This window comes from Anguilla rostrata, chromosome 6 (genome assembly GCF_018555375.3).
Source record: "Anguilla rostrata isolate EN2019 chromosome 6, ASM1855537v3, whole genome shotgun sequence".
Lineage (NCBI taxonomy): Eukaryota > Metazoa > Chordata > Actinopteri > Anguilliformes > Anguillidae > Anguilla > Anguilla rostrata.
Window position 1 is genome coordinate 53,715,214 of NC_057938.1, and position 20,528 is coordinate 53,735,741.

General features: G+C 46.8%; 3 protein-coding genes across 10 annotated transcripts in view; 1 reads left to right on the forward strand and 2 right to left on the reverse strand.

Annotated features, from left to right (window-relative positions):
- Positions 1-518: 518 nt before the first annotated feature.
- irak1bp1 (interleukin-1 receptor-associated kinase 1 binding protein 1) lies at positions 519-3,657 on the forward strand. Its single transcript, XM_064340554.1, has 4 exons — positions 519-1,031; positions 1,483-1,548; positions 2,113-2,243; positions 2,832-3,657. The coding sequence occupies exons 1-4, from the start codon at positions 738-740 to the stop codon at positions 3,097-3,099; spliced, it is 759 nt and encodes a 252-aa protein (XP_064196624.1). The 5' UTR covers positions 519-737; the 3' UTR covers positions 3,100-3,657.
- Positions 3,658-3,664: 7 nt separating this feature from the next.
- On the reverse strand, positions 3,665-7,853 carry si:dkey-261l7.2 (uncharacterized protein LOC569751 homolog). Of its 2 annotated transcripts, XM_064340558.1 has the most exons (7): positions 7,554-7,853; positions 7,044-7,200; positions 6,785-6,874; positions 6,558-6,646; positions 5,813-5,973; positions 5,200-5,316; positions 3,665-4,171 (listed from the first exon to the last, which is right to left on the reverse strand). In XM_064340558.1, the coding sequence occupies exons 2-7, from the start codon at positions 7,166-7,168 to the stop codon at positions 4,076-4,078; spliced, it is 678 nt and encodes a 225-aa protein (XP_064196628.1). In that variant the 5' UTR covers positions 7,169-7,200; positions 7,554-7,853; the 3' UTR covers positions 3,665-4,075. The 2 variants fall into 2 exon arrangements, with proteins under 2 accessions (XP_064196628.1, XP_064196627.1); XM_064340557.1 differs by having other exon boundaries at positions 7,044-7,852.
- Positions 7,854-8,214: 361 nt separating this feature from the next.
- Positions 8,215-20,528, reverse strand: part of phip (pleckstrin homology domain interacting protein) — a 60,789-nt gene continuing 48,475 nt past the window's right edge. For all 7 annotated transcript variants that reach the window (XM_064340561.1, XM_064340565.1, XM_064340562.1 and 4 more), the window contains exons 31-40: positions 20,262-20,382; positions 19,801-19,926; positions 19,488-19,560; positions 19,094-19,141; positions 18,444-18,596; positions 16,868-17,020; positions 16,428-16,591; positions 15,730-15,968; positions 15,274-15,423; positions 8,215-15,182 (exon numbers count right to left, since the gene is read on the reverse strand). In XM_064340561.1, the coding sequence (XP_064196631.1) occupies positions 14,308-15,182; positions 15,274-15,423; positions 15,730-15,968; positions 16,428-16,591; positions 16,868-17,020; positions 18,444-18,596; positions 19,094-19,141; positions 19,488-19,560; positions 19,801-19,926; positions 20,262-20,382 (2,102 nt within the window). In that variant the 3' untranslated portion in view covers positions 8,215-14,307. The remainder of the gene's footprint in view (positions 15,183-15,273; positions 15,424-15,729; positions 15,969-16,427; positions 16,592-16,867; positions 17,021-18,443; positions 18,597-19,093; positions 19,142-19,487; positions 19,561-19,800; positions 19,927-20,261; positions 20,383-20,528) is intronic.

Consider the following 20,528-nt stretch of genomic DNA (forward strand, 5'->3'; position numbering starts at 1 on the left):
ATTACTACTACAAATAAAATAATAATACTAATTATTATTATTATTATTTTATTATTATTTATTTATTTTATTTATTTTAATTGTTTACCAGAAAAAATGCATTTACAACCTGAAGCTGGCACACGGACTAATTTAAATATCACTAACTTTTTGAAGGCTTTTGAAAACCACCGTCTTCATAGTTATTAGCAAAACTAAAACATTTAATTTTTACCTAATCATCGTGCGACTGCATTCATCATTGAACATCTAGAGGCAATTTAAAACACAAAACATCAACGAATAATTTCACATGTTTTCACGCACATTTTTTCTAGACGCATTGCAAGGAAAATATAGTTAATGCTAGGCTATATAATGCGTTAATTTTGAATAAGTATTTTTAAGCGACTTGGCATTTTACTTTGGCCTCTGCTGCCCTCTTCTGGGGAAACACACACTTTGATGTGTTTTTTCGGCCTATACCCATAGCTGTAGTCCGTCCGTGGCGCTCTGGTAAGAACTACATATCCATAGCATCCTCTTGAACAAAATGGGGGAAAGATACGTACGTTACTAAGACAAAGGGCTCTTCGCAGTTTACACTGATTGTTCTGTGACGTTACACACCGGAACTTCTTCAGTAAATAGTAGAGTTGGTAGCGGAACTTCTTAACTGAACAAGGAAAGGCTTGTGAGACGAGTCCTACTATAGTTTACACTGTTAATGTTGCCATAGCGATCTGGATTTCACAGCGATGGCTGGAAGTCCATCTCGGGTGTTTGCTGCCCTTATACCGGCCGGTGACGATACTTTCCGAGATGAAAACCGAACAGGCTTGATCAAGACTATTCAGACGCCTACCTGTGGGCCACAAACCTCTGGAAGAGAGGTTCAAGTCACGGGAAGTTGCGAGCTGTCCGGTCCACCGGACCGGGCCACGCTGCGTGTAAGCGTCAGCAGCAGCAAGGATTCGGTGAACGACGTCACGAATAGTGTCTCCAGAAGACTGGAATATATCCTACAGGCTCTGCGACAGCACGAAGTGAAGGTGAATAAATTATGTTGTTGTCTAAATGACACAGTACATAAAACAATGTTAGCTAATAAAGGGGATTTACAAGACCTAAACTTTCAAGATTGTACGTGCTCAGTTTCTGTCTACGTTAACTGCTTGTAAATTTCTAGACGTTTGTCTTTTATTTTTCTATCAAAGTTAACACTTAGCTAGATAGATATATCGGTTATAGCTGCATCGTTTTTCTTGGTCAATTATTCTTATTGAAATGTAGAAACGGTAATATTTAGATCCTTGTTAGCTAGTTAACTTACTTGAAAGTAAGGTGCCTTCCGGCTGACTTCCACTGTCTACATTAGGTAATTAACTATTCAAAATAACATTCGCTTTTGGGTCTCTTCTTTTTCAAATTAAATATCTTTTAGGTTAGATAAATTGAAGATATAAAAAGTGTAACCATTCAATGGCAAACTTCTTATTTTAGGGAGAGAACACCACAGTGACCAAAGTCTTAAGAAGAGGTGACAATGCGTATGACATGGAAGCAGAGGTATTTATGTTGTGTTTATGAAAATGGAAAGCTGTGTGTGTGTGTGTGTGTATGACCAAGGAGCTACAGAATGAAAATGTGCCAGTTGCTACAATCACTCAATGTGAAAAGAAACCCTACACATAATAAATCACTCAAAAAGGACATAGCCAACTTAATGAACCCATATGAATCTGCTCTGCTTTTCAAAGGCTCAATATGCGTAATTTCCAAAGCGATTCACAAAAGCAATTAATTTTATCAGCAGCTCGGCATGTGCAAAAAAAGGACTAGGAGATAAGAAAATGCAGAATAGTGTTTGTAGTGAACCCCTCTTACCCTCTTACTCCTCAGTTTAATATTAAAAGGCCAGTTGTAGATTGGACTGGTGCCAACTGCGTGGTCTCGAGTGTTCGGAAATGTGAAGCTGATAAAGCACACTCCGCACATCGTGGTGTAGCTATCCTTTCGAGAAAGTTATGCATTGACCTGTGAGTGAGTGAGCGAGTGAGAGAGAGAGAGAGAGAGAGATTACGAGCACACATACTGTGTATTTTTTCCACTAGCGAGATTTCTTGTTTGCAGGTGAGTGTGGTGTTCGCGGATTTCAGCACGATGCAGAGCGTCAGCAACGTCCTGGTGGAGAAGCTGGATAAGAGCGTGGTGGTCAGTCCGCCCACGTTTTCTCACAGCGCCGACTCTCTCAATAAACTCAGGTACGACCGACTCGTACCTTGGGCCACAGGTCTCAACGTCTTTACAGGGCAGAGTTACGTTTTTAACATCATTATCAAGAGTTAAGGTCCATGTCCCGCCCAATTCAGGGATCTTATCCAATAGGAATCCAGTCTTTCAAGCTGTAGATGCCAACCAGCTTGCTTAGACAGGTGTGAGAGAGAGGGGAACTCTCTGCAGTGCTTAAAAGAAACTTTAAAATCAGTTGTAACAGTTCATGGAAGCGATCATTATGTGGAGGTTAGAAAGGAATGGAGTGAGTTTTGTTTTTTCGATGATCAGCTCTGAGCTTCCTCCAGTACTGTGTATTGCACTTCACTCTAACACCAGTAGGGGGCCACGTTAAATACATGTCCAAGCTCGATTTAATTTAACTGTGGCCCTCAGGGTTGGGGCCACAGGAAGTGAACTGAACTTACCTGATATTGAATTCATAGACTGAAACATCCCTACAGGAAGTTATGGGCATTTCATTTCCTGAACTGACTGAAGCCGATAATGACTTGAGCCCTCGCCCTGATGGAAGTTTTAACCTCCCGTATAACTGAGCGCGCTCACCCGTTTCCTAGGCGACAGGCGTGTCTGGCGGCGGTGGAGAACGCCCGCCGTAAGGCCCGGGAGGTGTGCGGCCTGCTGGGACAGGCCCTGGGGCGCCCCCTGCTGGTGAAGGAGGAGGACGCACGGGAGTGGACGGGCCAGGCGGAGGAGGGAGGGGCAGCGGGGGGGGCGCTGGCGTCCCTGCAGGACAGCATCAGGAAGGCCACGGTCTTCGTGTCGTCCCACGTGTACGTCTCCTTCGAGATCAGACCCAAAGACAGAACCAGAAAAAAACACTGACGCTGCCCCCCCCCCAGTGTAAATCCCTATTAACCTTATGAATGTTGCTCAGGTAGGCCTGTCAGTCCACCCAGCATACTCCCAGCAGCTGGTGAGAACAGTAGCAGGGATTCAAAAAACAACTGCCCCTTACAAGTAAATGCGGGTGTCAGTTACACATTTTCCTTCACAAGCTCGGCTAGGCGAGTTAGTTTTAGCGACTGCTGAACTTGCCAAACTGTGTTCTTGTTATTAATTAGTTAGTCAAAGTTAATTTCTCACTGGTGCTCATTGGGCGTGTGTGTGTCACATGCTCTGTAGCGTCCTTTCGACAGTCCCTTTAACTGTGGCCGCAGCGTGCGAATCCACACTCATGTTTCTCAGGGCATCATATCGAAATATTTATGCTACACTGTGTAGCGCTGCATCTGAGGAAGAGGCTTTAAATTATTTGGGGATTAAAGTACTGCCCATAACCAAAAAAAAAGATTTATTACATTACTGGCATTTAGCAGATGCTCTTATCCAGAGCAACTTGCACAACTTTTTATTTACCAAAGAATAAAATCAATGCACCAATCCATATGTCACCAGCAATATTTTATTTTGTGAAGGTTGATTTTTTTTTCCTCGGTCTCAGGTGGATTCTCACAGTAGTTAAGTGTAACTGATCCACTGAGTTGTGTTCATTTGAATGGTACAGGAGAGGCAAGAACGTGGCATTGAAAAGGACTTCGGTCACTCAGTGATTCAACGAGTGATTGAATCACCTGATTCAGTCACTGAAAATCACAATCGCCGTGGTGACAGTGTGACAGTCAGCGCATTCCCTGCGGCGTGGGGTCGCAGTCAGTGTCGCAGGAACGGCGCATTTCTGCAGCGTGCTGTCGGTCGTCCGTCTCAGCCTCGTTCTCCCTCTGCTGTCGCGCAGTTCATTCGGCCGCCAGCAGGGTGCGCTGTCTGGGCCCCTCCCCCACCCCCGCGGCTCGGCCTGCTGCTAGTCCTCAGGGAAGCGCTCCTGCAGCCAGGGCTGCATGACGAAGCGCGTCCCGTCATGGTGGCTGAAGTAGCGCTCCAGTGTGGGGATGTCCGGCTGGTGAAACACACAGCAGGACACAGTCACAGCACAGTGTACACACCCCCGCACACATCACACACACACACACACCACACACACACACAACACACACATTCACACACACACACACACACAACACACCTGTACCACAAGAACCCACACACACACACACACACACACACATACACACAAGCACACATGAAAATACTTAAAAACGGCAGAGACAGAGACGTGCTCTAAACTGCACTGCTGATTCTGAACCTGCACACAGACGTGGCCAGTCCTTTACAGTTCCTCAGTTCTAAAACAGTCAATTACAGTACACTATGTCCGTACAATAAAAACTGCACACTTTTCTACAGGCTTCACTTCCATTTCCTCTGCTGAGGTGGGGGTCGGGGGGGGGGGGGTCGGGGACTTCCCTTTTTTAAGACACATGTATGGGGGTGGGTGCTTCCGTTTGTGTACTGATTTATTTTTAACCCCTGCCACCACCTTGTCTGTTTTGCATAATAAAAGGTGTGTGTCGGAGATCGCGAGCGCTGAGAGTTTTACTTGCATTCATCAGAGAACCCCAGCCTCAGCACCTCTGGTGATTAGGATGTGCGTTTTTAATTTTACTTTTGAAAACCTACCCCCACAGCATATTATTTAAAGGCACTTAACACATTTTTTTTCACATTAAGAATTGTAATCTAAACAAAGCTACCCATTTGCATTTACATATAGGCATCTGGGTAAAATGGTAAAAAAATTTTCAAACATACAGTCAATTTATACAGCTGGGTACTGTAGTAATTCAGGTTGTCTGCCTTGCTCAAGTGCAAAGCTGTTGCTCCCCAGCCGGGCATGGAACCCGCAACCCTTACGTTACAATGCCAGTTCCCCAGCTGTCATACTACACTGCCACCCCCAAATATTATAATATTCAAATGTTTCTTATGTTCCCCAGTTATGTGAATGGACAAACCTTAGTCGAATGTGAACTTGGTTCATTTGTTTCCACACCTACACCTGCGCCCACAGGGCATGAGCTGTCGTACCTTGAAGCCTGTGAACAGCTCCAGCGACGCTTGAGGGAGGTAGCCAACCATGAAAGAGCTGGATCCGGGGCCGCTGAAGATGACCTTGTAGTGGGGCGTGTCCATAGCTTTCTGCACCTGTCCGGAGAAGCGGTGAGCCGTTAGACCTCGGTTCTGAGGCGAAAGGCGCTCCGTCTCGGGACGGTAAACTGACGGCGGCCGACTCGTGTCCCTCTGTTGGGACTGAGCCGCGGCCACTCCAGTGTTTGCTGATAAACCTGCTGCCACGTCCTCTTTCCAGAGTCAACGTCTGGAACTTGTGAGCCACAATTATCATCACAAATATTAGCCAGGCTATTCATAAGGAAATGCACTGCAGGCAACTGTCCGCACACCCTTAACAGAAACCCATAGAGCAACATATTTTAAATGTGAACATTTTGGAAGATACAATGACTATACTGTATATTGCATAGCAGCGTAATCTATTCCTATTTCTTGAAACAGAAAATAATTTATACATTTGTCAATAAATTGTGAAGTGGTGTTGCGAATACATTTCAATTTAGTTTCAAAAAAGAAAAAAACTCAAATTCCCATAAGAGAGCAGGGTACGACTGTGGTGACCTCTGACCTCGAAGCCAGAGTACATCTTCTTGATCCACTCCGGCGGTGCCTTGAGTCTGTCGTCCCAGCTGACGATGACCCCGACCATGCGGTTCCTCTTCTCCATCACCACCTGCCCCACCCGGTGCAGGACGTAGGGGGGCCGGGGACTGCGGACCTCCCGGGAGGCTGGGGAGGGCAAGGAGGGGGCTTTCAGCACCAGGACAAACCCCTCCTCGCGTGTTTCAGGGTCCTCACAAACCACACTCCACAGTGGAGATCAGGGGGCTCACCGACCCTGGGCCTGAAGAGGACCCCTATGGGGGGGTGGTCCTGCTTTGTGTCACTATGTAAAATTGGCGACCGATTAATCAAGAAACCACCTGAGTGAGCCAACTGTCCAATAAAGTGATTTAATTGAATTATTAATAAATCATTGGACCCGGGTGTGTACAGTAGGCAAAAATGACTGGCACAGATGTGCATTTCGACTTGTTCTCTCCGTGGAACTTTCTTCTTGTAGCAGCAGCATACAGTTTTAAATTTAGCAACACAACGTGATCTGGGGTTTTGAACCAAATTATCATTTGTTAAGTAATTAGATTTATGCTACAGTACGGATCTGGATGAGAACTTGAAATACGCGTAAAACTTTACAAAAAATTGCGCATCCAAGTTTTATTTTAGTTGTTAATTTTTTTGCATGACACAAAAATAATGTTACTTCATGCGAATAAAAAGTCCCCGTGCCTAAAAGAGATGGCGCGCGCTACCTCCAAAGTAACCTTGGTCATTGTCGTGCATTTGTATCTCCAAAGCGGGAGATTCCCCTTGATCGTCATCTCCCGGTTCATCAGAAAATCTGAAGGTGACAAAATGGAAAAACAAGGACTGTCATCAGTGCGTATTCCGTGCAACTTAGATGCTATATTCATTTAAGGTCCAACGATGAATTCAATTCATTTGATTCTGATTCTCGGTTTGAATAAAATTCACTTACATTAACGAATTAATCCATTGGTCCAGCCAGTCTGTCCACACGGTCAAATTCAGGTAAGATTTCCTTAAATCTTTCCACGCGCCAATGAGCCTGAAATATATTGCGCATACACATTTTTGGGGGAATGGAAAAATACCGTACATTTGAATTATATGAAAAAAAAGTTGATTACGTAATGTTATTAATAAATATTTATCATGTACAATTTTAGCAGGAAATAAATTAACTTAAAGTGTCTGCTCCGTGGAAATGTTATTACCGTTGCGTTGCACGATGTCGTTGCACCGTATCGCTCCCGCTCCATTTGGATATCAAGTATTGCGCAGGCAGTGCTGACAGCAGCAAAGCAATCTGAAGTATTGCCGCGGCTGTGATTTGAGGCATTGCTGTCACCCCCAAATTTCTGAGTAAATCAGCTTCGGAGAACACGTGCGCTGGTCAGTAAACAGAATCAGGCTAGTGGCATACGGTGGTGCCTTTTTTTAAATCCAATTAAAAAATGGCTAAAGTTAGCCTTTAATGCATCACTTCTAAGTCATTGTCAAGTTCGACGTGTACAGTAGCTACTCGCTGTGACGCACCGTATGTGTAAATGCCACACTGAAAACAAAACTGTAGCAGTATAATTGCACACCATTGGAACATTTAATTTTAACGATTACTTCCTTGTCTCAAACTGTCAATAAAACTGTTACCCAAAGCCTTTCCCCCCACCCGGTACGATTCCAAAGTGGTTATTGCAGTCTATCAGTGCTATGATCCTACGTACCTTTTCAGGTATAAATGAGCAGCCGAAAAACATGTAGTTCTTTTAACCCAAAAACGAACCCTAAACTAGTCTACGTGCAAGTTTCCAAAAGCATGCAGATCACAGGAAGTTAGAGTCACTGCACAGAAGTCGAACGTCAGGTGACCAAACTTGGCCGAAGACATATGGTGCTATATTTACATAAAAAGTGCGTTTCAGTTTGGCACCTGTGTGTCCAAAATTACAAAACACACAAACTGCTCGCGCGTCCAATCGCTGTTGCCCACGAAAAGACAAGGCAGCTCCCTCACGTTGCCACGTCAGGGAAGCAAGCCTTTCCTCTCAAAACCGTGTCAATGACGTCAGCCGAACACAGGAGGGCAGTGTTGTCCAAGGACGGAGAGAAGGGAGTTTGCGTCCGGGTATCCTTCCGTAGTCGCTGCGTGTGACACGGCTACATTCATTGCCGGCTAAATGCGTCATTAAAATTAAATGCCTTCAGGATGGTTAGTGCTTTTTCACCACAGACGTTGGCAGAAAAATTATATTTAGTGTAGTGCATAAATAAAGGAAAGTGTATTGTGAGGATGGAGGTTGAGGAAAGTGGGGTTTGGGGGGGGGGTGGCTGGGGTTGTCCAAGGTTCAAATTCGACGCCAATAAATGAAAGCATAACAAGGCATGGAAACACAACTGTTTATTTCTGAAAAATATCAGTATGTACTAATATGACAGCAGTACTCCCTAAACATACATTCTAGGTTTTTGAGGATTTTTTTGCCTTTGTACTTAAGTATTTTTTTTTATATATAAAAGTATCCAAACTAACATAAAAAGCCCACCCCACCCGAAATTCCCACAGTAGGACAAAGTCTTCCGAAAACAGCAAGTAAGAAAAACTATCAGTGAACTTCATTTGGTACGGGGACGTGAAGCTGTGGTTATGTCTTGGAGTGGGAAAGATCAGTCAGCATGCGGTAGAATCACACTCTCCCCCCCTCCCCCTGCCCCTGCCCCTGCCCCTCCCCCCACCACCCCTCCCCCCTGACGCCATCCCATAATTACAGGTCACAAGCACAATTCTGTGATTCAGAACACGTTTACATAGATAAATGTACAATAGGGTTAGCAAGCCGCCTGTCTGTTTTAAAAGGGATAGAAAGCCATATAAGGGTATACACACAGGATTGTATCAAATACCATTTCAGCACAATTAAATGCACCAATATATCTACGGTATATACTTGCTCTCATAAATGACAGGATATGACAAACACTAGTGACAACGTGTAACAGGCACTATCTACATGTTATTTAATTTCTTTATATAATATAAATCACCGCTTTCCATCCAACACCCCCCCCCCCCCCCTCCACCGCCCTCCCCTTCCTCAACTCAAAAACTTTTAACAGTTTTGCTTTAACAGTTTCCAGTGTCTCAACCAAAAATGTGTTTGGTTCCACCAGAACCTGCTTTAAAAAAAAATGAACAAATAATGACTTTATGTTTAAGACATTCAAGATACATCTGTTTAAAAAAAAAATGAGCAGGACTGCAGAACAGTGTTAAATAAAAGGGTGGGTTTTTTTTTTTTTTTTGGCAATCAATGACAACAGAGTCCCCCCTAAAACCAGACAGTCTGCTGTTAGGTAAAGACGCATACTGCACTTCTAACAGAAAATTCTCCATCTAAATCCAACCTCTGTAGCATTTTCGAACTTTAAAAATCCTCTATAGAAACCGCCCCCCACCCCCACCCCCCAACCCAAACTTACCCCGCCTAAATTTTCAAAGACATGAAGGAAAAAAATTCTAAAGAATACAAGGCACAATCATTGAACAGAATTTTGTTTCTTTTTTTCCCCAGGGTGTTTCTCCTGTGTCAGCATTAGATATGCCCGTAAAAAGTGCAGAATTAAGTCCATGCAATACTCAGAGAGAAATGACTGTGTACAACAAGTTGCGTGGCCACCATGACATTTGAGGAGAAAAAAATACACACAAAAAAAAATTATGAAATAAAACATGAGGTTTTACAAATAATATACAGAGGATAATCTAACATACATCTTTTTTGCTATCGGATAAACATTGTATTAACGACTAAATACTGTAAGTGCGTATTAAGCTTTGCACACAAAACAAGTCCTTTTCGTGGTACCTTAGGTATTTAATAGAGTATCTTGGCTATATAATATCAACACATGTATACGTTACTGGGCTTCTGAAATACATTTACCTATGTTTCTAATACATTTCTTTAATAATAAAAAAAAAGAAACATAAAAAGAACTGAACATCTGTCTGTCTGTGGGATATGATCACATAAGCAGAGAGCCTGGGGCAGAGGAGGGGGGGTTGGGTACATCATACCAGCATACAATAATGTTGGGGGGGGGGCATGACATGGGGTTATACCATCCGGTCAGCTGCTTCGAAAGTCAGTCAGTCTTTGGCAAACTTGTCAAATTCACTCCCAAAAATAAATTATGTTTAAAAAAAAAAAGAAATGGACAAACCCGTGAGACATCACACAACTCCAGAGACCGCACTTTCCCCTCTGTCAGATGCACCACTCACTCGCTCACTCTCTCACACACACACACACACACACACACACACAATGGATGTAAAGTTCTTGGGTTGTGAATTAGTGTTTAGCCATCCCGCGATGGCTACAGAAGCAGCTCTGTATTTCAACTTCTCCCCTTCCTGCTTTCACAGGAAGTCTGAAAATAAAAGCAGTCGAGACAAGGAGAGACAGCTAACACTGCAGGGGGCCTTCTGCAAAAGCTCCTTTTTGTCTTTTCAATTGTGGGTTTGGTTAAATTGTGTTTTGTCGCAGGACCTCTTAACGCAGCGACGGAACAGCTAGAGATTCAGAGAGAAGCGGTTTGGGGGAGCGAGAGAGACGGAGGGGGAAAGTGCGTTCAAACAGATCAGATCTGCGGCCTTGTGGATTTCTGAGTTCCCTGATATGAATTTAAATTCCCCCGAGCACAAAGAAACGCGCCCCTTTATGGGCAAACGTCTCGGGACTCTGCTTTTCAGTCCCAGCAAACAATGGGGGGGGGGGGGAGGGGGAGTCGCCTGGTCTGAGGGGGGGGGGGGGGGATAATCCCCCAGTTTTTTCATCCGTGAACGCTCTTGTTGCGCCCGTGCTTGGATATCGGAATGATGATGTCATTTCAATTTATCTCCCCGTCGTCGTGACCAGCACGACACCGCCGCTTTAGGGGGGGTCAGCGGGACAGCGGGACAGCGGGACAGGGGGAGAAAAGGAACCTGTCCTTTTAAGCGCCAAGCCCGCCAGGGTGGTGGTGGTGGGGGGGGCATGACAATAATGCACGCCAAAAAAAGAAATAAAATAAAAATGAAACGGCCGGCGGGTACGTCTGCAGCGCTGGGTCACCTCCGCGGGTTCCTCTTCCTAACCCAGAGGGAGGAGGGGAGAGGAGGGGAGAGGAGGGAGACTTTTGGGGTGCTGACAGACCGAACGCAGGGTTAAACCACAGGGAGGTTTTCCAAAGCCAAGGAATTTTTGCGGAACGGTTTTTTTTTTTGGGAGACCCACGCAAACTTCCCGCCACATCTGAATGTTGAATAGAGGGACAGCGTTCGTCTCGAAGCGACGAGCAACTGCCACCGCAAGGCCACAGAATGCCGGATCCACGAAACCATGGCAACAAGGCCGCCCGGTGGCCAGCATTTTATCCTTTCTTTATGAATTCTGAATATGGCTGGCATCATACAAAAAAAAAACTTAACTCTCTGTTTTTCAGTTTGTTACATAAGATGAAGGCTTACATCACCCTTTGTGGACTGTCAACGTTGCACGGCTCTGGCACCAATAAAGTTTATTCAAAACAGTTTTTTTTTTCACTTCCTGAAAATTTGCCTTTTTGGAGATTTTTTCAAACACCTACGATATATTATCCTTTTTAAATTGTGTGATATTTATCAAACAAGTTCCCCAATCAGCATGTTTATGATAATACGGTACACTGATTCTACACAGTACACAAGACAGCACTATTGTCTAATCTGTCAAAATTTGATGATAGCTCTGATCATTTTGAAAATAATAATCAAACACACAGAGACACAAACGGCTTCTTGTGAATCTTAAACTCAAGAAGGAACTGCAGTATCTTAAAGGTCTGGGATGATCATTGCTCATTGTGTATTAGTGTGTACTGCAGACCATGCAGTGGTGAGGACTCTGCACTAAGATCTGTCCTTCCTCCCCCTTTTTATTGAAGAAATAGCACACTTTACGCTGAGAAGAACACATAGGTGCCGGATTACAAACGCAAAAGACTTCTTTCACTTTCCTCTTTGGGAACAGGAGGATGGCTTCACCCAGAAGTGACTCACAAAAATAGCGACTCTTCCTGAGTCATCTCAGCTTCCCAGAAAAGTGCCGGTGAAACTCGTTTTTGTGAGAAATGCTTACGACACAAAAACATAAACAATTATTCAATAGCATTTTCGGTAAATCAAGGTCCCAAAAAAAAAAAAAAAAAAAGGTACAGAGCTTCAAGGACATCCATTCAAACTGACCAGGAGACTCAACATTCAAGTGACTGATAACCATGACCACATCTGGAAGCGGTTTTCGATAATAAGGAACACCAACTCAACTCTTCCCCCCTCCTCCTTACAAAAGACTCGGACCGAAATCCGCCCTGACCTTGAAACCCGTTTCAATGACAGGGACGAGGATGAAGTGAAACGCACACGGCACTGGAACCAGTCTGAGTCAAAACAAGACCACGGGGCGCATTTTAAAACGAGCCAAAAACGTTTTTAAAAAAAGGTCAGTTTCTCTCTCTCGTTATCTCAAAGAAAAACCCTCCAGCACAAGGCAGTGAATCAGAGCAGATCTCGATGCCCAGATACACTCTCATATTGTGTACGTACAGTGTTTTATGCGTTTATGCGTACTGAAGCTATGATTCACCTGTGGTGAAGTAACGAGCGTAAAAAAAAAAGAGTTATTGTGATTTTTGTGTTGCCTGTTCTATGTCCTGCTGGACATAAATCACATTTAACCTTCAGCTAATAAGTATTCGCTCTGGCTGTGGATGACTTATGTAATGAATGGTGCCTCTATAATAATTAAAGCCCAAGTTTGAGCGCTGATAATAACTCAATAATGCAGACGGAACAGAAGGGCATGGCTCAGCAGCCTCAGCCAATGAGAGAGAAGCGCATGTCCGTCCCATCACAGATCCTCCAAACTAAAATTAAACGCGTCATTAACGCAACGACCCTAATCACCATGTTAAAATATACCAAGGCACGATTTATTGCTAATTTTAAGGACACAGTAAAACTTTTTTTTTGTATTTTCTCCCAGACTAAGCGAGACTGAAATAAATGATTTTACCTTTTTATGGAGACTGAAGAATTCTACCGTTATGGATAAAACTAAAATATAAGACTTATAATATAAGTACTTCGGTAATATGACTAGCCGCCAGTGCACACTCAAATTGTCTTCAGCCTCACAAAACCTGTACATATAGTGATGGTTTAATATTTTTTAGAATTTATTTTTTTATTATAAAACGTATGTATTTGTGTTGACTGACTGTAAATACAGAGCAACGGGGAGAGTAAATGGGGCTGCATGCATATGTACACAATGAAGTCATGTGACCAGGCCTTGACTGGGTTGTTACCGTGGGCTACCAACTGAAAATAAAATAAAAATTTTAAAAATTAAAACAGAAATAAAGAATTAAAAACACATTCCCGTCAAGTTACCAGTCCTCTGCACAGATGTGAATCTCACCATTCGGCATTGTTAAGTCCCCCTCACTCAGGGTGAATGGAGTGGTGGAGGGGGGGAGGGGGGTGGGGGGGAGGGGGGGGGGTGTCATTGCAACATCTTCAGGTTTTTTGAAGCACTAGATCCTGTTGTCAAGTAGAAACTGTACAAAACGTGGGTAGTACAAAAAGCTCGATCGGCACAAAGATGCACTTTCCAGTCCAACCCGGGTCCAAAAATAGGAAACGAGCGGGGTCAGAAGAGGTAGTTCCCATTAAACCCCGGTAAAGTAAAGCCATTTCCGACACTGCCCTCTAGTGGTCTGGAAAGGATAAGACACATTTTTTTTCTTTGCAGATGGACACAGGAGAGGAACAACCATTTCTTCGTTAGTGAATCGATCCGTGAACCAGGTCTCCCGTTTCCTTGGCTGCGGAGCATGACGTTTCCGAGAGACTTTCCTGGATAAAATACTTCATTCAAAAGCCCGCCCCCGTAACTGTTTTATTCTCTCTTTCTTCCGTTTTCCGAAGACTTTATTTCACATTTGAAATCATTTTGCCACAGACGCTGGAGTGACGGAGGACCAAACCTTCCCATCTCCCCCCCACGTTCGGCCGGAGCGAGAGCAGTAAGACCCACGGAATTTCTACACCAACTTCAATATTGCGTTGAAAAGGCTGAGTCAAGTTCATTATAACCACCGCTGTAAGAGACGTTAGGAAACGTCACGTTAAACGTTTCCTAAATGTTACGTACGTTAGGAAAAGTGTGGGGCGTAAAAAAACAAAAGGGGGGCCGCCACTCCCCCTCTCTCCCCGTGTTTTGGTTGGTCCCGAAGCAGGTAGGTTCACCACTGAATGTACAAAGTTAGCAGCAAAGATTCGCGGTGTCCTCAGAGGACGATGGCGGGAGGAGCTTCACCTGGCGGATCCGTAAAGCGGGATGAGCGCTTCCGCGCGTCCGTCCGTCTGTCCGTCCGTCCGTCCGTCCGTGTTTCTCACCAGCCAATCAGGTTGGCCTTGGCCTTCTCCGTCAGCTTGCGCACGCGGCCCTTGCTGGACGTCCCGAAGGTGATGGAGGCGTCCTCGAAGAGCAGCTGCCTCTGCTCCTCCTCCGAGTCGTCCTCGTTGTAGAAGGCCGTCCTGCGGCCTTGGTTTCGGGTCTTCATCAGGCATTTGGAGACGCCGCCGTCGTCCTCCTCGTCCTCGTCCCGGTCCGCCGGCCGGGCCTCCTCCTGCGGGGGGCGCTGCTGGTGCGCCTCCCTCTCGCCGGAGGAGGAGGAGGAGGCGACCGGGGGAGGCGGGTGCTCCTCGTTCTGCCGCCTGGTGCTCCTCCTCAGCACCTTGGGGCTGGCGGGGGCGGGGCTGTGGGCGGGGCTAGGCGCGGGGATGGGCGGAGCCTCCTCCGCCTCCTTCGGGATCTTGGGCTTCCTGCCGCGGCGCGGTCGGCCCCGCCGGCCCGTGCCCGAGCCTGGCCCCGCCCCCTGGTCGGACGGCCCCGCCTCCAGGCCGGAGGAGGTCCCGGCCTCGTCGCTGGCGGACTGTTCTCTCTCCTCCTCCTCCTCCTCCTCCTCCTCCTCGGCCTCCTCCCGCTCCTCCTCGGCCCTCGCGTTCCAGCGCTGCCTCCCCCTGAGCGCCTCCAGCTCCTTCTTGCTCTTGCGTCCCCTCTTCTTGCCCGGCGGCTTGGCGGGGGGCTCCGGGGGCGGGGGCGGGGCTTTGGGCGGAGCTTTGGGCGGGGCCAGCGCGGCCGTCCGGTGGGCGGGGCGCTCCGCGGTCACCGCCGGCTCCACCTTCGGTCTCCGCCCCCTCCGGCCCACGCCCAGGGTCACGTGACTGCTGTGGCCGTTGAGCTGCATGCTGCTCTGAGCCGTCGCTACGAGAGAAGAGAAACGAAAGAATGAGAAGCCATCCCATAATCGGCCTGTTTCCGTGGCTCCCACAGCGCCGGGTGACGCCCGCCTCACCTGGCTGGTGCCGGACCGGCGTTCTCAGTTTCCGCCGCGTCGCCCTGGCGATGTCGGCGGTCGAGGAGCCCCTGGCGCCGTCCGCGTCGTTGGAGACGCTCGGCGACGATATCGAGTTGTGGGCTCTGAGGTATTTGGGCGTTTCTGTCGCTACGGGAACGAAAGGCAGAAAGACCACACTGTCAGATGCGCCTCTCTCTCTCTCTCTCTCTCTCTCTCTCACACACACACACATATACACAATGGATGTAAAGTTCTGGGGCTGTGATGTTCTTGGGATGTAAAGTTCTTAGTGATAGTGAGCTCACTAAACTCACCTATGAGAACGAAAGACAGAAGGTTTGAGAACAGAAAGTAAACAGTTAAAAAAAAGGTCTTTATTGACCCGGGCCGGCGCTGATGCGTTCCAGCCTCCTCTGACACACACTCTCCTCTCTGGCAGGTGGGCGGGGTTACCTGTCTTGCCGTGGGCGGGGACGGGGGGCGCGGCGGAGGCGGCGGGCGGCTCGGCGGGGCAGTGGTTGCCGAAGCGGGCGGAGCTACGGGTTCGGACGGGCGCCTGCGACTCCGCCCTCCCGTTGACCAGCGGCAGGTTCTGCCGCAGGGCCTGGGGCCGCGAGGGGCCCGTGGAGAGGGACGAGGCCGCCGGTTCGGGCTTCGGGGGGGCCCTGGTGACCCTTCGTTTCCGCTCGGGGCTGAGGGGAGAACAGAGCGCGCTCAGAAGAGGACATTGGGGTAATAGACCAATTAACACACACCCCTGGTTCTACATTTCCTTTATATTTTAATGTTATTATGTTTCGACATCTGGCATCTACAATAAACTACATATCCTTAATCTAGTATAAACTACAACTGCTATAAACTACATATACTATAAACTACATTTCCTAAATCCGCTATAAATTTCAACTACTTCTCCTAACTATACTATGAACTACAGCTACTACTAACTACATGAACCATAAATCTATGTCTCCTAAATTTACAATAAACTGCATCTACCACAAACTCCATCTACTAAATCTACTATAAACTACATATACTAAATTTACTATTAAACTACAACAATAAGGAGGCAGAAAAAGAACAAAAATTAGCAGGATTCTGAACATTATAACTACGTTACCCACAATCCCCCGGGCAGGCCTCACCTGGACGCGGTGCTGCTAGCAGGGGACGGGCTGCGCGCTCGTTTGTTCCGCAGGCTGGGGAGCTTGTTGGCCGCCTGGAAGCGGTGCGCCGACTTGTAGTCCGACAGGATGGCGGTGACGTGCTCCTCGAACAGGGCGGACAGCCGCAGGCTCATGCTGTAGATCTGCAGCGAGACGGGAGGGTCAAAGGTCAAAAGCAGCGTATTCGCAGTGCCACTCAGCCTGCAAACGGCACCTTTAACCCTTTATGGTGTGAGATCACAAATGTGTGATTAGAATGTTGTTGTCTGCACATTCTAATGCTGATGTCACAATCACTGCTGGTAACCGAAAGCAACTGAGTTCTAGAACACTGGCTTAGAAATCTGAGCCTTAGTATAAACGAGTCGTGCGTTAGTCGGTACAGTGAGGAGTACGGCAGCGCGACCCGACTCTCGTACCCGCGACTTCTTGCTCGGGGTGTAGGCCTTGGAGTTGCTGAATATGAGCCGGACGTCCTTGCACAGCTCGATGGGCGACTCGTAGTTCCCTGCCAGCAGCGTCTTCAGGACCGTCCCGAAATCCATCGGGGTGTCGACGATGTCTCGGTAGTCCTGAACGAACGACAGTCCGTTATACGACGTGATGTGCGACAAAGGACCCCAATGCAGCATAAGAGTATTAGCACCCTCTTAACACTCTCATAACACACTCTTAACACACTCCTGCGGGGTCAGTGTTTCCATGGAAACAAGAGAACTGGGGGGTTCACCAGGGGGTTCTGGGTTTCAATCCTAAGCTATTCAACAAAAACTCTTCACAAAATGATGTAACTTCTAAAAACATTTTTTGAAAGAGTGAGGCCTGCATGAGGGTATCCACAGTACAATTAGTCATTATAATTCATCTTTCTGCATTCTTCAACACATTTAAAAAATGACAGTTAAAAAAGCCTTAACAGAATTCATTGTCGCCGCGACTAAACAGGTGAGCGAATCGGAGCACAAACAGAACGCATACGGTTCTAACGACCTCAATAAACGATTAGACCACAAAACAGTTTCACCTTCACAAGCGTATACAATCCCTAGAGTGAGGAGTAGCTTTTTCAACAAAGAAAGAAAGAAATATTCTTTAACCTATGCTTTTAGCCACAGTATGTCCCTATCAGTTCTAACAGAGGTCATTACGAACCGCTTGGCCCATTAGTTTCATTAGAAAAGCATTGGAGAGAGTAAATGAAGGTATAGTCTGGTTCTGCGGTCACACTGGACGCTGGGTTGCTTCTGACAGCTGATAATTCATTAGGTCTGACTTTGCTTTTATTCGAACCGTGACCTGCTTCTCAAATCAATGTTAAAGGGTTAAGGGGTGTGTGTGTGTGGTATTAGTTAGAGGATAGGGTGTCTTTTTGGGTGGGTGTGGTTAGGGTATGTAGGAGTGGTGTGAGTAGGGGTCATGGTGGAGTTTAGCTGGGTGTGGTTATAGGTTGGGGGGTGTGGTTAGAGGTTGGGTGGGTGTGGTTTGAGTGTGTATGGTTAGGGTGGGTAGGGTTAGAGGTTAGGGTGGGGATGTGTGGTTAGGGTTGGGTCTGGGTGGGTGGATGTGGTTAGGGCGGGTGTGGTTAGGGTTTTTGGGGCGGGCCTGGTTAGGGTTTTTGGGGTGTGCGTGTTTAGGGTTTTTGGGGTGTGCGTGTTTAGGGTTTTTGGGGCGGGTGTGGTTAGGGTGTGTGTGTTTAGGGTTTTTGGGGTGTGTGTGTTTAGGGTTTTGGGGTGTGCTTGTTTAGGGTTTTGGGGTGTGTATTTAGGGTTTTGGGGGGCTGGTACCGGGTGTGTGTGTGTGTAGGGTTTTCAGGCGGCGGGCCTGGTTAGGGTGTGTGTATTTAGGGTTTTAGGGGGGCGGGCCTGGTTAGGGTGTGTGTGTGTAGGGTTTTAGGGGGCGGGCGTGGTTAGGGTGTGCGTGTATTTAGGGTTTTAGGGGGCGGGCCTGGTTAGGGTTTGTGTATTCAGGGTTTTCGGGGGGGGGGGGGGCTGGTACCGGGTACTCCCGCAGGTCCACGGGCTGGCGGAAGGGCTCGGAGTCCTCGCACTGGAAGATGAGGTCCAGCAGCTCCTTACAGCGCGTCCTCCAGGCCCTCACACTGAACGCCTGCGTCTTATTCCTCAGCTTCCTCAGCATGGGCTTCTGCTCCTGGGGAGGGAGGGGGGGTCAGCTCTGGAGCATGTACACACATACACACACACTCACATACACACACACGCACGCACTCACACACACACACACACACACACACACACTCGGGCACGCTCACATACACACACATACACACACATACACACACACTCGGGCACGCTCACATACACACACACACACACACACATACATGCACACACACACACACACATACACACACACACACACACACATACATACACACACACGCGCGCACACGCACACATACAGCACGCACACACACACACTCACATACACACAAACAAACACATACACATGCATGCACGCATGCTGGTTCCCTGTTATCTTCAAACATCATATAGGGATTATATGGGTAATAAAGCCACTTTAATAAATAGATCGCTTCATCACAAAACTTTAAAATGACTTTAAAATGGCGTATTTAAGAACTGAGCGGAGAGAAACTAGGGGGGGAACGAGAGGGAAATCCCAACCTTCTTCTTCCGTGTGGAGGTTCCCGGTGCCTCATCTTCCTCTTCCTCCTGCAACAGCGTGAGACCACAACACTGTGACATCAACCCCAGCTGCAGGTTAGCCTTGCGATTTCTCTGTTTACACTGCGATTGTACTGTCCGAACCTGCTGACAATCTAGTCACAATCATTTCCAGGCGAAGAGATTTTACTCTCAATGAGGCATCTCTAGTTAAATGAAGTCTACATCAAAAACATAAAAAGAACTAATTCTACATCAAGTTAATTTCCACCCTGGAAGTAGGACACAGAGAGCAGGAACTCCATGACTAAGCAAAGAACTGAAATGCAGTAAAAGCACAGGCAGACTGCCAGAGCACTGTGAAAACACAGGTAAACACAGGTAAACAGCTCACCTCCTCTGTATCAGAGAAAGCTGCCTTCTTCATGCTGTTGTACAGAGGAATTATATCGGTGCAACTTTGGTCCCTGGTTCAGAGAAAAAAAGAAACAGGAAATGCGTGTATAAGACCATGAAATTGCGAAAGTTAAATTTATATCACAATATTCACAACATTCCAGAATATCGCGCTTTGATTAGGGTAGTGCCAGTAAGATTAAACATATTTAGGTATTCAACAGGTAAAAATGACTTCATAAACCACAACTAAAAACCTTGTTTGAGGGGAAAAAAATCTATCCAATCAAAGGAATTAAAAAGATGCTTACTTGATAAACTGCAGCATTAGATCTGACACAAATTTGGCTGTTTTGACGATGGGTGTCCCGGGTTCGTTGAAGGTCTGTGCGTTGTGTTCTATGTAGCGGACCTCCCACATCAACGATGACATCCGCCTGCCATGGCAACAGAAAGAAATTAATCACCAATCACCTCCATAACATACTCAATACAAACATTCCAAAAGACTACAATCACCCCCAGAACACACTGAAACAAACATTCCAAAAGACTACAATCACCTCCAGAACACACGGAACACAGACATTCCAAAAGACTACAATCATCTCCAGACCATGCTGAATGCACACGATACAACCGAACTCGACACTCCAACATATTGATCCAGTAATCAATCTGTTAATCAATCAAGCAGTCAATTTTCATACGGCGCATTTCAGAAGTCGCTGTGAAAAGCAAAGGTGCAGCTCGGAGTGGAGGCCGAGCTCACCTGTAAAAGCGGTTCCTCAGCCTCTCTCTGATGGTGCTGAGGTCGGTGAGATAGGCCACTACAGTGCAGTACGTCGGGTACGCCTGGAGGTCCACAGGCACGGCGAACGGGGCCGCGATATCTGAGGTGGGGGGGGGGGGGGAGGGGGGGGAGAGAGAGGGAACAACAACAAGAAAAACAACGAATGAGAAGATAATGAAGGTAATTTAAATGGAATCACGGAAGGACGGAGCGGCTGAGTTCGCCCGGCGAGGGTGACCCGGCGAA

What these genes read in the sequence shown, in the direction of transcription:
- si:dkey-261l7.2 (XM_064340558.1), bottom strand. Translation starts at nt 7,168, where the DNA reads ATGCCTCAAATCACAGCCGCGGCAATACTTCAGATTGCTTTGCTGCTG. An exon ending in TGACCAAGGTTACTTTGGAG is followed by an intron (nt 5,974 to 6,557) that starts GTAGCGCGCGCC and finishes TGCCCTCCCCAG; the next exon opens with CCTCCCGGGAGGTCCGCAGT. An exon ending in AGATGTACTCTGGCTTCGAG is followed by an intron (nt 5,317 to 5,812) that starts GTCAGAGGTCAC and finishes TTCTCCGGACAG; the next exon opens with GTGCAGAAAGCTATGGACAC.
- irak1bp1 (XM_064340554.1), top strand. Translation starts at nt 738, where the DNA reads ATGGCTGGAAGTCCATCTCGGGTGTTTGCTGCCCTTATACCGGCCGGT. An exon ending in CGTATGACATGGAAGCAGAG is followed by an intron (nt 1,549 to 2,112) that starts GTATTTATGTTG and finishes TCTTGTTTGCAG; the next exon opens with GTGAGTGTGGTGTTCGCGGA. An exon ending in GACTCTCTCAATAAACTCAG is followed by an intron (nt 2,244 to 2,831) that starts GTACGACCGACT and finishes CCCGTTTCCTAG; the next exon opens with GCGACAGGCGTGTCTGGCGG.